The following is a 17155-nucleotide window of genomic DNA, read 5'->3' as shown; positions in this document are numbered from 1 at the left end:
CAAGGGACAGGAGTGTCTCTTACTGTGTGTTAGGACCCCTCTACCTTGTCTTGTAGAGGTGAAGTGCCCCTTGATCATGTCCAGCGTTTTGTCTTTCGCTGTCTGAATCATGTTCCAGCTGCTTGACCCTACCATGTGGGTCCAGAAATTGTTTTGGGCATACTAAATCTTCTTTTCCAGATCAGTATAATAAAGGAGTGATGTGCAATAAAAAAAAAATTTTAAAAAAAAGGAAAAAAAAGTAGAGGTGACATTGAAAAATAGACTACATGGAATGATTTTTTTTTTGTCCAGATTTCTTTAGATAGTCTGTAGTGTCCTGAAACTTGCTCAATAGACCAGGATGGCCTCAAACTCAGATGTGCCTGCCTCTACTAAGTACTGGGATTAAAGGCTCGTGTCACCACTGACCACCAGGATGGTTTCTTAGAGCTTTAATATAAACGGCTAACTTTTATATTAATTTTATAGCTCCTACTCTCTTCTTGTTGACTAATTACCAAACTTTTAAAGCCGAAGATAATACAATACTATGTATATGTATATTAGTTGTGTGAGCAGTTGTTCTACCATACGCATGTTAATTTATTTATAAAATTTCTTTTTATAACATATTGGCTTTTTACAAAAGGAACTTTTCTTGTTCCATAGGATCTACCTCAGACCCTGGAAGTAGAACCAGTTCTGAATTATTTTGTTCCTTAATTAGGTCATCTGTTGACTCACAACAACAATCCAAATCCAAAAATTCATTGTATATTGATGAAGGTAATCTATAATTTTAGTCCTCTTTATAATGGTACCCTCTGTTTAATATGTAAGGGGAAATGACTTTTTCATCAATATTTGTTAATTTTGGAAACAGTGAATAGATCATAGCTAATATGACAATATTGCTGAACTAAAATATTAAACATAGTTTCAACTACACTGTTATTAGGGTTGAGGATACATTTGAAATGTGTTAGTAGTCTGGGTTTTGTTTTGCTTTGTTTTTTTTACCCGAGACAGAGTTTCTCTGTATAGAAAGTCCTTGCTGTCCTAGAACTTGCATTATTGATTTGTGTGTAATTCTCTGCTTTTCCTGTTTGCATTTGTTTGTATACATATCTGTTATTCTTCATGCATGTTATGTTTAAAGGTGGAAACATACTTAGTACTGAGTGTCTTGCTAACTCTGATTTGTCTCCTACCCAGGTTTTTATCAAGCTGTGTTCTGTGAAATACACTGATCCAGCATACTTGGGTGGCTGAGAAAGTTTTATCAAGTCAGTTTAGTGCAGCACATTGGTTAGAGGTTATCCAGGCACGTGGGCATGTAAAGGCTCCGGTTTTTACAGTAAACAGATTGTCCATATTTATCTCGGCACCCTCCATAAACGCTTGAGTGTAAAACGCTGTAATGTGTAGGGTTTTGCTGGGCATGCTGATCTGGAAAATGTAACGAAAATTATGAATAAGGTTTTCTTAAAAGCTTTTTAAAACTTCAAATAAAATTGACTGCATCTGACTAACTTTTCAAAAATTAAAGCATTTTGATAACTGATGATTATATTTTCTTACAGAAATTATATTTTTAAGTACAGTGTTGATTTTTTTTCACCTGAGAGAGTACCTTTCAGTACTGTGGAGTCTTTAAAGATAATCTGTAAGATTATAAAGATTGTGCTTTTTTTGTTGGAAAGGATTTCTTTGTTTTTTATGCTAAACTATGTTTCTTCCATATATAGTTAAAAAGTATGTTTACTATTTCAGAGAGCATGACACCGGAAATGAGGCCTCCCAAACTTGCCTTTATGTCAAGAGATGATGGTGACAAAGGTTCATCTAGTATTAATGAACCAAAGGTTACAGGTATGGAGCCCATTCTTGGTAGTTTACAATATGATAATATGATTCTCCAAGATGTTAAATAAGCTATATGTTAATGTGTGTGTGTATTTGTATATATGTGTATATATATGTATACATATAGTTTGTGCCTATCCTTTATGTACATGATTTTAAGTGAGGATGTAGTAAAGAAACCACTGAAATGGCCAGCCTATGAGCTGTGGAGGGAGCTTTTTATTTGGATAAGAGAGAGAACAGCTGGCGGTGTTACATGCCTTCAATCCCAGCTCTCAGGAGGCAAAGGCAGGTGGATCTCTGTGTTTGAGGACAGCCTGGTTGACAGAGCAAGTTCCAGCGAAAAACACTAGAGGGGGAGAGAGAGAGAGAGAGAGAGAGAGAGAGAGAGGAAGGGAGGGAGCTTCTAATGCACACCAGAAAAAGTTTCAGCCTGTGTTCTGCTTGTTCTGCTGAGCTTTGTCTAAATGAACCTTTAGGAGCTGACTGCCATGCATTCACACGGAGTATCCACAGTTTCACTTGGGAAGAACAAGTCCCCAAGGATGGTGTCATGTACAGCTGCCAGGGTGCAGCTTTTGGTGCTTTTGCTTATCTTTTTGTACAGCTTTTCTGAGTTGGCTTGGGCAGAATCTTCTTTGAGCAGTGAAGACTGCATGCTTGCCACTAACCTTTTTCTCTAATTCATGAACCATCCGGACTTGGATTTTCTGGAAAGATTTCTTCTGAGAAACTGGTGCTAAAATAAGGATTGCTTTCTGACCATCAGCAGCTTCAGTTTCCTTGGCTGTGGTGGGTGATACTGAGTTTCTAAGCTGTGCCTTGAGATCTGAGTTCATCTCCAGCTCAAGCAGTGCATGAGAGATGCTAGACTCGAAGTCATGTCTTCTTGTCGTCATCAGGCTTCCTAGTCTTGGTGCTTGAGCTGATCCTGGCCTTCTCCTGAAAGGAGGAAAGTACCCCTGGTCATATGGGTCGTGGGCTGCATTGTCAGGCCATTGACAGGCACAGGCTGAATATTCCACCACATCCCTAATGAGGGCACAGAGCCTCGGAGGTCCATCCTCCTAAACTACAAAGAACAAGAAATTGTGTTAATAAAATTCTAAGATGTTTATATTGTAAATCTAAAAAAATATATTATTTCTTTTGTAATGTTGGGGATCAAAGTCAACAGAACCTTATAAGCTAGGTAAGTCCTTTTTTACTCAGGTATTGTTCCAGACAGTGAGATTACTTTTTTATTTTTATTTTTTGGTGCTTGCATCAAATCTGGCATCTTACACAAACTAAAATAGGACTCTACTCCTGAGCCATATATCCACCCAAAACCTGAATGTTTTTTAACTTAATTTGTTCATCAGCTTGTATGATCACATTTGAAGTTTATGAAGGGAAATTATAATGATGAGCCACTTATTACTGGGATGAGTTCTGATAAGTGCATCATTCAGCAGTTTGTTTTCTTGTGTGACTTTTTTTTACGAGACCTCTTGTTTGTTCCCAGCTGCTCAGCCCCAAAATAATCACACAGAAACCATATTATTTGCAATACTGTTTGGCCAATAGCTTAAGCATATTTCTGGCTAACTCATCTAAAATTAATCCATCTCCATTAATCTGTGTATTGCTACTAGGCTGTGGCTGACCAGGTATAGTTCTGGCATCTCCTGTGGGGCTATATGACTTCTCACTGACTCTGCCCTTCTTCCTCCCAGCATTCAGTTTTCCCCACCTAGCTCTGTTCTACTCTATCAGGCCATGCCAATTTCTTTATTAACCAATGGTATTCACAGCATGCGGAGGAGAATCCCACATCATGTGACCATCATAGAATGCACTTCACAAACCTTGGTGAAAGAACTTTGTGTATGTCTAGGCTCTATAACACTGCTGGATGTTCTTTTGTTGACTGCAAGGGGTTTCATCGTGTGGATCGTGACCCCTTTGGGGTTTGAATGACCCTTTTATTGGGGTCGTTTAAGTCCTTTGGAAAAGAAAGATATTTATATTGCAATTCATAACAGTGGTAAAATTGCAGTTATAAAGTAACAATGAAAATAATTTTCTGGTTGGGGTTTGCCACAGTTTGAGGTATATATAAAGGATGGCAGAATTAGGAAGGTGGAAAACCACTGTTATATGGTATGAATGATAGAGGTGATATTCGTGAGCCAGTAATTTCATCAAAGTAGAGGTGACATTGAAAAATAGACTACATGGAATGATTTTTTTTTGTCCAGATTTCTTTAGATAGTCTGTAGTGTCCTGGAACTTGCTCAATAGGCCAGGATGGCCTCAAACTCAGATGTGTCTGCCTCTACTAATTTCTGGGATTAAAGGCTCGTGTCACCACTGACCACCAGAATGGTTTCTTAGAGCTTTAATATAAACGGCTAACTTTTATATTAATTTTATAGCTCCTACTCTCTTCTTGTTGACTAATTACCAAACTTTTAAAGCCGAAGACAATACAATACTATGTATATGTATATTAGTTGTGTGAGCAGTTGTTCTACCATACCCATGTTAATTTATTTATAAAATTTCTTTTTATAACATATTGGCTTTTTAAAAAAGGAACTTTTCTTGTTCCATAGGATCTACCTCAGACCCTGGAAGTAGAACCAGTTCTGAATTATTTTATACCTTAAGTGGGTCATCTGTTGACTCACAACAACAATCCAAATCCAAAAATTCATTGTATATAGATGAAGGTAATCTATAATTTTAGTCCTCTTTATAATGGTACCCTCTTTTTAATATGTAAGGGGAAATGACTTTTTCATCAATATTTGTTAATTTTGGAAACAGTGAATAGATCATAGCTAATTTGACAATATTGCTGAACTAAAATATTAAACATAGTTTGAACTACACTGTTATTAGGGTTGAGGATACATTTGAAATATGTTAGTAGTCTGGGTTTTGTTTTGCTTTGTTTTTTTACCCGAGACAGAGTTTCTCTGTATAGAAAGTCCTTGCTGTCCTAGAACTTGCATTATTGATTTGTGTGTAATTCTCTGCTTTTCCTGTTTGCATTTGTTTGTATACATATCTATTATTCTTAATGCATGTTATGCTTAAAAGTGGAATCATACTAGTACTGAGTCCATTCCTAACTCTGATTTGTCTCCTACCCAGGTTTTTATCAAGCTGTGTTCTGTGAAATACACTGATCCAGCATACTTGGGTGGCTGAGAAAGTTTTATCAAGTCAGTTTAGTGCAGCACATTGGTTAGAGGTTATCCAGGCACGTGGGCATGTAAAGGCTCCGGTTTTTACAGTAAACAAGATTGTCCATATTTATCTTGAAACCCTCCATAAATTCTTGAATATAAAACACTGTAATGTGTAGGGTTGTTTTGGTCATGCTGATCTGGAAAATGTGACGAAAAGTATGAATAAGGTGTTCTTTAAAGCTTTTAAAAACTTCAAATAAAATTGACTGCTTCTGACTAACTTTTCAAAAATTAAAGCATTTAGATAACTGATGATTATATTTTCTTACAGAAATTATATTTTTAAGTACAGTGTTGATTTTTTTTCACCTGAGAAATTACCTTTCAGTACTGTGGAGTCTTTAAAGAGAATCTGTAAGACTATAAAGATTGTGCCTTTTTTGTTGGAAAGGATTTCTTTGTTTTTTATGCTAAACTATGTTTCTTCCATATATAGTTAAAAAGTATGTTTACTATTTCAGAGAGCATGACACCGGAAATGAGGCCTCCCAAACTTGCCTTTATGTCAAGAGATGATGGTGACAAAGGTTCATCTAGTATTAATGAACCAAAGGTTACAGGTATGGAGCCCATTCTTGGTAGTTTACAATATGATAATATGATTCTCCAAGATGTTAAATAAGCTATATGTTAATGTGTGTGTGTATTTGTATATATGTATATATATGTATACATATAGTTTGTGCCTATCCTTTATGTACATGATTTTAAGTGAGGATGTAGTAAAGAAACCACTGAAATGGCCAGCCTATGAGCTGTGGAGGGAGCTTTTTATTTGGATAAGAGAGAGAACAGCTGGCGGTGTTACACGCCTTCAATCCCAGCTCTCAGGAGGCAAAGGCAGGTGGATCTCTGTGTTTGAGGACAGCCTGGTTGACAGAGCAAGTTCCAGCGAAAAACACTAGAGGGGGAGAGAGAGAGAGAGAGAGAGAGAGGAAGGGAGGGAGCTTCTAATGCACACCAGAAAAAGTTTCAGCCTGTGTTCTGCTTGTTCTGCTGAGCTTTGTCTAAATGAACCTTTAGGAGCTGACTGCCATGCATTCACACGGAGTATCCACAGTTTCACTTGGGAAGAACAAGTCCCCAAGGATGGTGTCATGTACAGCTGCCAGGGTGCAGCTTTTGGTGCTTTTGCTTATTTTTTTGTACAGCTTTTCTGAGTTGGCTTGGGCAGAATCTTCTTTGAGCAGTGAAGACTGCATGCTTGCCACTAACCTTTTTCTCTAATTCATGAACCATCCGGACTTGGATTTTCTGGAAAGATTTCTTCTGAGAAACTGGTGCTAAAATGAGGATTGCTTTCTGACCATCAGCAGCTTCAGTTTCCTTGGCTGTGGTGGGTGATACTGAGTTTCTAAGCTGTGCCTTGAGATCTGAGTTCATCTCCAGCTCAAGCAGTGCATGAGAGATGCTAGACTCGAAGTCATGTCTTCTTGTCGTCATCAGGCTTCCTAGTCTTGGTGCTTGAGCTGATCCTGGCCTTCTCCTGAAAGGAGGAAAGTACCCCTGGTCATATGGGTCGTGGGCTGCATTGTCAGGCCATTGACAGGCACAGGCCGAATATTCCACCACATCCCTAATGAGGGCACAGAGCCTCGGAGGTCCATCCTCCTAAACTACAAAGAACAAGAAATTGTGTTAATAAAATTCTAAGATGTTTATATTGTAAATCTAAAAAAAATATATTATTTCTTTTGTAATGTTGGGGATCAAAGTCAACAGAAACTTATAAGCTAGGTAAGTCCTTTTTTACTCAGGTATTGTTCCAGACAGTGAGATTACTTTTTTATTTTTATTTTTTGGTGCTTGCATCAAATCTGGCATCTTACACAAACTAAAATAGGACTCTACTCCTGAGCCATATATCCACCCAAAACCTGAATGTTTTTTAACTTAATTTGTTCATCAGCTTGTATGATCACATTTGAAGTTTATGAAGGGAAATTATAATGATGAGTCACTTATTACTGGGATGAGTTCTGATAAGTGCATCATTCAGCAGTTTGTTTTCTTGTGTGACTTTTTTTTTTACGAGACCTCTTGTTTGTTCCCAGCTGCTCAGCCCCAAAATAATCACACAGAAACCATATTATTTGCAATACTGTTTGGCCAATAGCTTAAGCATATTTCTGGCTAACTCATCTAAAATTAATCCATCTCCATTAATCTGTGTATTGCTACTAGGCTGTGGCTGACCAGGTATAGTTCTGGCATCTCCTGTGGGGCTATATGACTTCTCATTGACTCTGCCCTTCTTCCTCCCAGCATTCAGTTTTCCCCACCTAGCTCTGTTCTACTCTATCAGGCCATGCCAATTTCTTTATTAACCAATGGTATTCACAGCATGCGGAGGAGAATCCCACATCATGTGACCATCATAGAATGCACTTCACAAACCTTGGTGAAAGAACTTTGTGTATGTCTAGGCTCTATAACACTGCTGGATGTTCTTTTGTTGACTGCAACGGGGTTTCATCCTGTGGATCGTGACCCCTTTGGGGTTTGAATGACCCTTTTATTGGGGTCGTTTAAGACCTTTGGAAAAGAAAGATATTTATATTGCAATTCATAACAGTGGTAAAATTGCAGTTATAAAGTAACAACGAAAATAATTTTCTGGTTGGGGTTTGCCACAGTTTGAGGTATATATAAAGGATGGCAGAATTAGGAAGGTGGAAAACCACTGTTATATGGTATGAATGATAGAGGTGATATTCGTGAGCCAGTAATTTCATCAAAGTAGAGGTGACATTGAAAAATAGACTACATGGAATGATTTTTTTTTTGTCCAGATTTCTTTAGATAGTCTGTAGTGTCCTGGAACTTGCTCAATAGGCCAGGATGGCCTCAAACTCAGATGTGTCTGCCTCTACTAAGTTCTGGGATTAAAGGCTCGTGTCACCACTGACCACCAGAATGGTTTCTTAGAGCTTTAATATAAACGGCTAACTTTTATATTAATTTTATAGCTCCTACTCTCTTCTTGTTGACTAATTACCAAACTTTTAAAGCCAAAGACAATACAATACTATGTATATGTATATTAGTTGTGTGAGCAGTTGTTCTACCATACGCATGTTAATTTATTTATAAAATTTCTTTTTATAACATATTGGCTTTTTAAAAAAGGAACTTTTCTTGTTCCATAGGATCTACCTCAGACCCTGGAAGTAGAACCAGTTCTGAATTATTTTGTTCCTTAATTAGGTCATCTGTTGACTCACAACAACAATCCAAATCCAAAAATTCATTGTATATTGATGAAGGTAATCTATAATTTTAGTCCTCTTTATAATGGTACCCTCTGTTTAATATGTAAGGGGAAATGACTTTTTCATCAATATTTGTTAATTTTGGAAACAGTGAATAGATCATAGCTAATATGACAATATTGCTGAACTAAAATATTAAACATAGTTTCAACTACACTGTTATTAGGGTTGAGGATACATTTGAAATGTGTTAGTAGTCTGGGTTTTGTTTTGCTTTGTTTTTTTTACCCGAGACAGAGTTTCTCTGTATAGAAAGTCCTTGCTGTCCTAGAACTTGCATTATTGATTTGTGTGTAATTCTCTGCTTTTCCTGTTTGCATTTGTTTGTATACATATCTGTTATTCTTCATGCATGTTATGTTTAAAGGTGGAAACATACTTAGTACTGAGTGTCTTGCTAACTCTGATTTGTCTCCTACCCAGGTTTTTATCAAGCTGTGTTCTGTGAAATACACTGATCCAGCATACTTGGGTGGCTGAGAAAGTTTTATCAAGTCAGTTTAGTGCAGCACATTGGTTAGAGGTTATCCAGGCACGTGGGCATGTAAAGGCTCCGGTTTTTACAGTAAACAGATTGTCCATATTTATCTCGGCACCCTCCATAAACGCTTGAGTGTAAAACGCTGTAATGTGTAGGGTTTTGCTGGGCATGCTGATCTGGAAAATGTAACGAAAATTATGAATAAGGTTTTCTTAAAAGCTTTTTAAAACTTCAAATAAAATTGACTGCATCTGACTAACTTTTCAAAAATTAAAGCATTTTGATAACTGATGATTATATTTTCTTACAGAAATTATATTTTTAAGTACAGTGTTGATTTTTTTTCACCTGAGAGAGTACCTTTCAGTACTGTGGAGTCTTTAAAGATAATCTGTAAGATTATAAAGATTGTGCTTTTTTTGTTGGAAAGGATTTCTTTGTTTTTTATGCTAAACTATGTTTCTTCCATATATAGTTAAAAAGTATGTTTACTATTTCAGAGAGCATGACACCGGAAATGAGGCCTCCCAAACTTGCCTTTATGTCAAGAGATGATGGTGACAAAGGTTCATCTAGTATTAATGAACCAAAGGTTACAGGTATGGAGCCCATTCTTGGTAGTTTACAATATGATAATATGATTCTCCAAGATGTTAAATAAGCTATATGTTAATGTGTGTGTGTATTTGTATATATGTGTATATATATGTATACATATAGTTTGTGCCTATCCTTTATGTACATGATTTTAAGTGAGGATGTAGTAAAGAAACCACTGAAATGGCCAGCCTATGAGCTGTGGAGGGAGCTTTTTATTTGGATAAGAGAGAGAACAGCTGGCGGTGTTACATGCCTTCAATCCCAGCTCTCAGGAGGCAAAGGCAGGTGGATCTCTGTGTTTGAGGACAGCCTGGTTGACAGAGCAAGTTCCAGCGAAAAACACTAGAGGGGGAGAGAGAGAGAGAGAGAGAGAGAGAGAGAGAGAGAGAGGAAGGGAGGGAGCTTCTAATGCACACCAGAAAATGTTTCAGCCTGTGTTCTGCTTGTTCTGCTGAGCTTTGTCTAAATGAACCTTTAGGAGCTGACTGCCATGCATTCACACGGAGTATCCACAGTTTCACTTGGGAAGAACAAGTCCCCAAGGATGGTGTCATGTACAGCTGCCAGGGTGCAGCTTTTGGTGCTTTTGCTTATCTTTTTGTACAGCTTTTCTGAGTTGGCTTGGGCAGAATCTTCTTTGAGCAGTGAAGACTGCATGCTTGCCACTAACCTTTTTCTCTAATTCATGAACCATCCGGACTTGGATTTTCTGGAAAGATTTCTTCTGAGAAACTGGTGCTAAAATAAGGATTGCTTTCTGACCATCAGCAGCTTCAGTTTCCTTGGCTGTGGTGGGTGATACTGAGTTTCTAAGCTGTGCCTTGAGATCTGAGTTCATCTCCAGCTCAAGCAGTGCATGAGAGATGCTAGACTCGAAGTCATGTCTTCTTGTCGTCATCAGGCTTCCTAGTCTTGGTGCTTGAGCTGATCCTGGCCTTCTCCTGAAAGGAGGAAAGTACCCCTGGTCATATGGGTCGTGGGCTGCATTGTCAGGCCATTGACAGGCACAGGCTGAATATTCCACCACATCCCTAATGAGGGCACAGAGCCTCGGAGGTCCATCCTCCTAAACTACAAAGAACAAGAAATTGTGTTAATAAAATTCTAAGATGTTTATATTGTAAATCTAAAAAAATATATTATTTCTTTTGTAATGTTGGGGATCAAAGTCAACAGAACCTTATAAGCTAGGTAAGTCCTTTTTTACTCAGGTATTGTTCCAGACAGTGAGATTACTTTTTTATTTTTATTTTTTGGTGCTTGCATCAAATCTGGCATCTTACACAAACTAAAATAGGACTCTACTCCTGAGCCATATATCCACCCAAAACCTGAATGTTTTTTAACTTAATTTGTTCATCAGCTTGTATGATCACATTTGAAGTTTATGAAGGGAAATTATAATGATGAGCCACTTATTACTGGGATGAGTTCTGATAAGTGCATCATTCAGCAGTTTGTTTTCTTGTGTGACTTTTTTTTACGAGACCTCTTGTTTGTTCCCAGCTGCTCAGCCCCAAAATAATCACACAGAAACCATATTATTTGCAATACTGTTTGGCCAATAGCTTAAGCATATTTCTGGCTAACTCATCTAAAATTAATCCATCTCCATTAATCTGTGTATTGCTACTAGGCTATGGCTGACCAGGTATAGTTCTGGCATCTCCTGTGGGGCTATATGACTTCTCACTGACTCTGCCCTTCTTCCTCCCAGCATTCAGTTTTCCCCACCTAGCTCTGTTCTACTCTATCAGGCCATGCCAATTTCTTTATTAACCAATGGTATTCACAGCATGCGGAGGAGAATCCCACATCATGTGACCATCATAGAATGCACTTCACAAACCTTGGTGAAAGAACTTTGTGTATGTCTAGGCTCTATAACACTGCTGGATGTTCTTTTGTTGACTGCAAGGGGTTTCATCGTGTGGATCGTGACCCCTTTGGGGTTTGAATGACCCTTTTATTGGGGTCGTTTAAGTCCTTTGGAAAAGAAAGATATTTATATTGCAATTCATAACAGTGGTAAAATTGCAGTTATAAAGTAACAATGAAAATAATTTTCTGGTTGGGGTTTGCCACAGTTTGAGGTATATATAAAGGATGGCAGAATTAGGAAGGTGGAAAACCACTGTTATATGGTATGAATGATAGAGGTGATATTCGTGAGCCAGTAATTTCATCAAAGTAGAGGTGACATTGAAAAATAGACTACATGGAATGATTTTTTTTTGTCCAGATTTCTTTAGATAGTCTGTAGTGTCCTGGAACTTGCTCAATAGGCCAGGATGGCCTCAAACTCAGATGTGTCTGCCTCTACTAATTTCTGGGATTAAAGGCTCGTGTCACCACTGACCACCAGAATGGTTTCTTAGAGCTTTAATATAAACGGCTAACTTTTATATTAATTTTATAGCTCCTACTCTCTTCTTGTTGACTAATTACCAAACTTTTAAAGCCGAAGACAATACAATACTATGTATATGTATATTAGTTGTGTGAGCAGTTGTTCTACCATACCCATGTTAATTTATTTATAAAATTTCTTTTTATAACATATTGGCTTTTTAAAAAAGGAACTTTTCTTGTTCCATAGGATCTACCTCAGACCCTGGAAGTAGAACCAGTTCTGAATTATTTTATACCTTAAGTGGGTCATCTGTTGACTCACAACAACAATCCAAATCCAAAAATTCATTGTATATAGATGAAGGTAATCTATAATTTTAGTCCTCTTTATAATGGTACCCTCTTTTTAATATGTAAGGGGAAATGACTTTTTCATCAATATTTGTTAATTTTGGAAACAGTGAATAGATCATAGCTAATTTGACAATATTGCTGAACTAAAATATTAAACATAGTTTGAACTACACTGTTATTAGGGTTGAGGATACATTTGAAATATGTTAGTAGTCTGGGTTTTGTTTTGCTTTGTTTTTTTACCCGAGACAGAGTTTCTCTGTATAGAAAGTCCTTGCTGTCCTAGAACTTGCATTATTGATTTGTGTGTAATTCTCTGCTTTTCCTGTTTGCATTTGTTTGTATACATATCTATTATTCTTAATGCATGTTATGCTTAAAAGTGGAATCATACTAGTACTGAGTCCATTCCTAACTCTGATTTGTCTCCTACCCAGGTTTTTATCAAGCTGTGTTCTGTGAAATACACTGATCCAGCATACTTGGGTGGCTGAGAAAGTTTTATCAAGTCAGTTTAGTGCAGCACATTGGTTAGAGGTTATCCAGGCACGTGGGCATGTAAAGGCTCCGGTTTTTACAGTAAACAAGATTGTCCATATTTATCTTGAAACCCTCCATAAATTCTTGAATATAAAACACTGTAATGTGTAGGGTTGTTTTGGTCATGCTGATCTGGAAAATGTGACGAAAAGTATGAATAAGGTGTTCTTTAAAGCTTTTAAAAACTTCAAATAAAATTGACTGCTTCTGACTAACTTTTCAAAAATTAAAGCATTTAGATAACTGATGATTATATTTTCTTACAGAAATTATATTTTTAAGTACAGTGTTGATTTTTTTTCACCTGAGAAATTACCTTTCAGTACTGTGGAGTCTTTAAAGAGAATCTGTAAGACTATAAAGATTGTGCCTTTTTTGTTGGAAAGGATTTCTTTGTTTTTTATGCTAAACTATGTTTCTTCCATATATAGTTAAAAAGTATGTTTACTATTTCAGAGAGCATGACACCGGAAATGAGGCCTCCCAAACTTGCCTTTATGTCAAGAGATGATGGTGACAAAGGTTCATCTAGTATTAATGAACCAAAGGTTACAGGTATGGAGCCCATTCTTGGTAGTTTACAATATGATAATATGATTCTCCAAGATGTTAAATAAGCTATATGTTAATGTGTGTGTGTATTTGTATATATGTATATATATGTATACATATAGTTTGTGCCTATCCTTTATGTACATGATTTTAAGTGAGGATGTAGTAAAGAAACCACTGAAATGGCCAGCCTATGAGCTGTGGAGGGAGCTTTTTATTTGGATAAGAGAGAGAACAGCTGGCGGTGTTACACGCCTTCAATCCCAGCTCTCAGGAGGCAAAGGCAGGTGGATCTCTGTGTTTGAGGACAGCCTGGTTGACAGAGCAAGTTCCAGCGAAAAACACTAGAGGGGGAGAGAGAGAGAGAGAGAGAGAGAGGAAGGGAGGGAGCTTCTAATGCACACCAGAAAAAGTTTCAGCCTGTGTTCTGCTTGTTCTGCTGAGCTTTGTCTAAATGAACCTTTAGGAGCTGACTGCCATGCATTCACACGGAGTATCCACAGTTTCACTTGGGAAGAACAAGTCCCCAAGGATGGTGTCATGTACAGCTGCCAGGGTGCAGCTTTTGGTGCTTTTGCTTATTTTTTTGTACAGCTTTTCTGAGTTGGCTTGGGCAGAATCTTCTTTGAGCAGTGAAGACTGCATGCTTGCCACTAACCTTTTTCTCTAATTCATGAACCATCCGGACTTGGATTTTCTGGAAAGATTTCTTCTGAGAAACTGGTGCTAAAATGAGGATTGCTTTCTGACCATCAGCAGCTTCAGTTTCCTTGGCTGTGGTGGGTGATACTGAGTTTCTAAGCTGTGCCTTGAGATCTGAGTTCATCTCCAGCTCAAGCAGTGCATGAGAGATGCTAGACTCGAAGTCATGTCTTCTTGTCGTCATCAGGCTTCCTAGTCTTGGTGCTTGAGCTGATCCTGGCCTTCTCCTGAAAGGAGGAAAGTACCCCTGGTCATATGGGTCGTGGGCTGCATTGTCAGGCCATTGACAGGCACAGGCCGAATATTCCACCACATCCCTAATGAGGGCACAGAGCCTCGGAGGTCCATCCTCCTAAACTACAAAGAACAAGAAATTGTGTTAATAAAATTCTAAGATGTTTATATTGTAAATCTAAAAAAAATATATTATTTCTTTTGTAATGTTGGGGATCAAAGTCAACAGAAACTTATAAGCTAGGTAAGTCCTTTTTTACTCAGGTATTGTTCCAGACAGTGAGATTACTTTTTTATTTTTATTTTTTGGTGCTTGCATCAAATCTGGCATCTTACACAAACTAAAATAGGACTCTACTCCTGAGCCATATATCCACCCAAAACCTGAATGTTTTTTAACTTAATTTGTTCATCAGCTTGTATGATCACATTTGAAGTTTATGAAGGGAAATTATAATGATGAGTCACTTATTACTGGGATGAGTTCTGATAAGTGCATCATTCAGCAGTTTGTTTTCTTGTGTGACTTTTTTTTTTACGAGACCTCTTGTTTGTTCCCAGCTGCTCAGCCCCAAAATAATCACACAGAAACCATATTATTTGCAATACTGTTTGGCCAATAGCTTAAGCATATTTCTGGCTAACTCATCTAAAATTAATCCATCTCCATTAATCTGTGTATTGCTACTAGGCTGTGGCTGACCAGGTATAGTTCTGGCATCTCCTGTGGGGCTATATGACTTCTCATTGACTCTGCCCTTCTTCCTCCCAGCATTCAGTTTTCCCCACCTAGCTCTGTTCTACTCTATCAGGCCATGCCAATTTCTTTATTAACCAATGGTATTCACAGCATGCGGAGGAGAATCCCACATCATGTGACCATCATAGAATGCACTTCACAAACCTTGGTGAAAGAACTTTGTGTATGTCTAGGCTCTATAACACTGCTGGATGTTCTTTTGTTGACTGCAACGGGGTTTCATCCTGTGGATCGTGACCCCTTTGGGGTTTGAATGACCCTTTTATTGGGGTCGTTTAAGTCCTTTGGAAAAGAAAGATATTTATATTGCAATTCATAACAGTGGTAAAATTGCAGTTATAAAGTAACAACGAAAATAATTTTCTGGTTGGGGTTTGCCACAGTTTGAGGTATATATAAAGGATGGCAGAATTAGGAAGGTGGAAAACCACTGTTATATGGTATGAATGATAGAGGTGATATTCGTGAGCCAGTAATTTCATCAAAGTAGAGGTGACATTGAAAAATAGACTACATGGAATGATTTTTTTTTTGTCCAGATTTCTTTAGATAGTCTGTAGTGTCCTGGAACTTGCTCAATAGGCCAGGATGGCCTCAAACTCAGATGTGTCTGCCTCTACTAAGTTCTGGGATTAAAGGCTCGTGTCACCACTGACCACCAGAATGGTTTCTTAGAGCTTTAATATAAACGGCTAACTTTTATATTAATTTTATAGCTCCTACTCTCTTCTTGTTGACTAATTACCAAACTTTTAAAGCCGAAGACAATACAATACTATGTATATGTATATTAGTTGTGTGAGCAGTTGTTCTACCATACGCATGTTAATTTATTTATAAAATTTCTTTTTATAACATATTGGCTTTTTAAAAAAGGAACTTTTCTTGTTCCATAGGATCTACCTCAGACCCTGGAAGTAGAACCAGTTCTGAATTATTTTGTTCCTTAATTAGGTCATCTGTTGACTCACAACAACAATCCAAATCCAAAAATTCATTGTATATTGATGAAGGTAATCTATAATTTTAGTCCTCTTTATAATGGTACCCTCTGTTTAATATGTAAGGGGAAATGACTTTTTCATCAATATTTGTTAATTTTGGAAACAGTGAATAGATCATAGCTAATATGACAATATTGCTGAACTAAAATATTAAACATAGTTTCAACTACACTGTTATTAGGGTTGAGGATACATTTGAAATGTGTTAGTAGTCTGGGTTTTGTTTTGCTTTGTTTTTTTTACCCGAGACAGAGTTTCTCTGTATAGAAAGTCCTTGCTGTCCTAGAACTTGCATTATTGATTTGTGTGTAATTCTCTGCTTTTCCTGTTTGCATTTGTTTGTATACATATCTGTTATTCTTCATGCATGTTATGTTTAAAGGTGGAAACATACTTAGTACTGAGTGTCTTGCTAACTCTGATTTGTCTCCTACCCAGGTTTTTATCAAGCTGTGTTCTGTGAAATACACTGATCCAGCATACTTGGGTGGCTGAGAAAGTTTTATCAAGTCAGTTTAGTGCAGCACATTGGTTAGAGGTTATCCAGGCACGTGGGCATGTAAAGGCTCCGGTTTTTACAGTAAACAGATTGTCCATATTTATCTCGGCACCCTCCATAAACGCTTGAGTGTAAAACGCTGTAATGTGTAGGGTTTTGCTGGGCATGCTGATCTGGAAAATGTAACGAAAATTATGAATAAGGTTTTCTTAAAAGCTTTTTAAAACTTCAAATAAAATTGACTGCATCTGACTAACTTTTCAAAAATTAAAGCATTTTGATAACTGATGATTATATTTTCTTACAGAAATTATATTTTTAAGTACAGTGTTGATTTTTTTTCACCTGAGAGAGTACCTTTCAGTACTGTGGAGTCTTTAAAGATAATCTGTAAGATTATAAAGATTGTGCTTTTTTTGTTGGAAAGGATTTCTTTGTTTTTTATGCTAAACTATGTTTCTTCCATATATAGTTAAAAAGTATGTTTACTATTTCAGAGAGCATGACACCGGAAATGAGGCCTCCCAAACTTGCCTTTATGTCAAGAGATGATGGTGACAAAGGTTCATCTAGTATTAATGAACCAAAGGTTACAGGTATGGAGCCCATTCTTGGTAGTTTACAATATGATAATATGATTCTCCAAGATGTTAAATAAGCTATATGTTAATGTGTGTGTGTATTTGTATATATGTGTATATATATGTATACATAT

At 37.2% G+C, this 17155-nt stretch overlaps 1 protein-coding gene across 1 annotated transcript in view; it reads left to right on the top strand.

Annotated features, from left to right (window-relative positions):
* LOC121447497 (ubiquitin carboxyl-terminal hydrolase CYLD-like) overlaps positions 1-17155 on the top strand; it is a 99842-nt gene that overhangs the window by 17725 nt on the left and 64962 nt on the right. Inside the window, 1 exon segment of the mRNA XM_041650774.1 lies at positions 4449-4565. Coding sequence (XP_041506708.1) covers positions 4449-4565 — 117 coding nt within the window.

The sequence above is a fragment of the Microtus oregoni genome, unplaced genomic scaffold (genome assembly GCF_018167655.1).
Source record: "Microtus oregoni isolate MIOR12 unplaced genomic scaffold, Mior012 000004F_ref0000308, whole genome shotgun sequence".
NCBI lineage: Eukaryota > Metazoa > Chordata > Mammalia > Rodentia > Cricetidae > Microtus > Microtus oregoni.
Note: the sequence above shows the minus strand (reverse complement) of the source record. Positions and strands in the feature narration are given on the sequence as shown.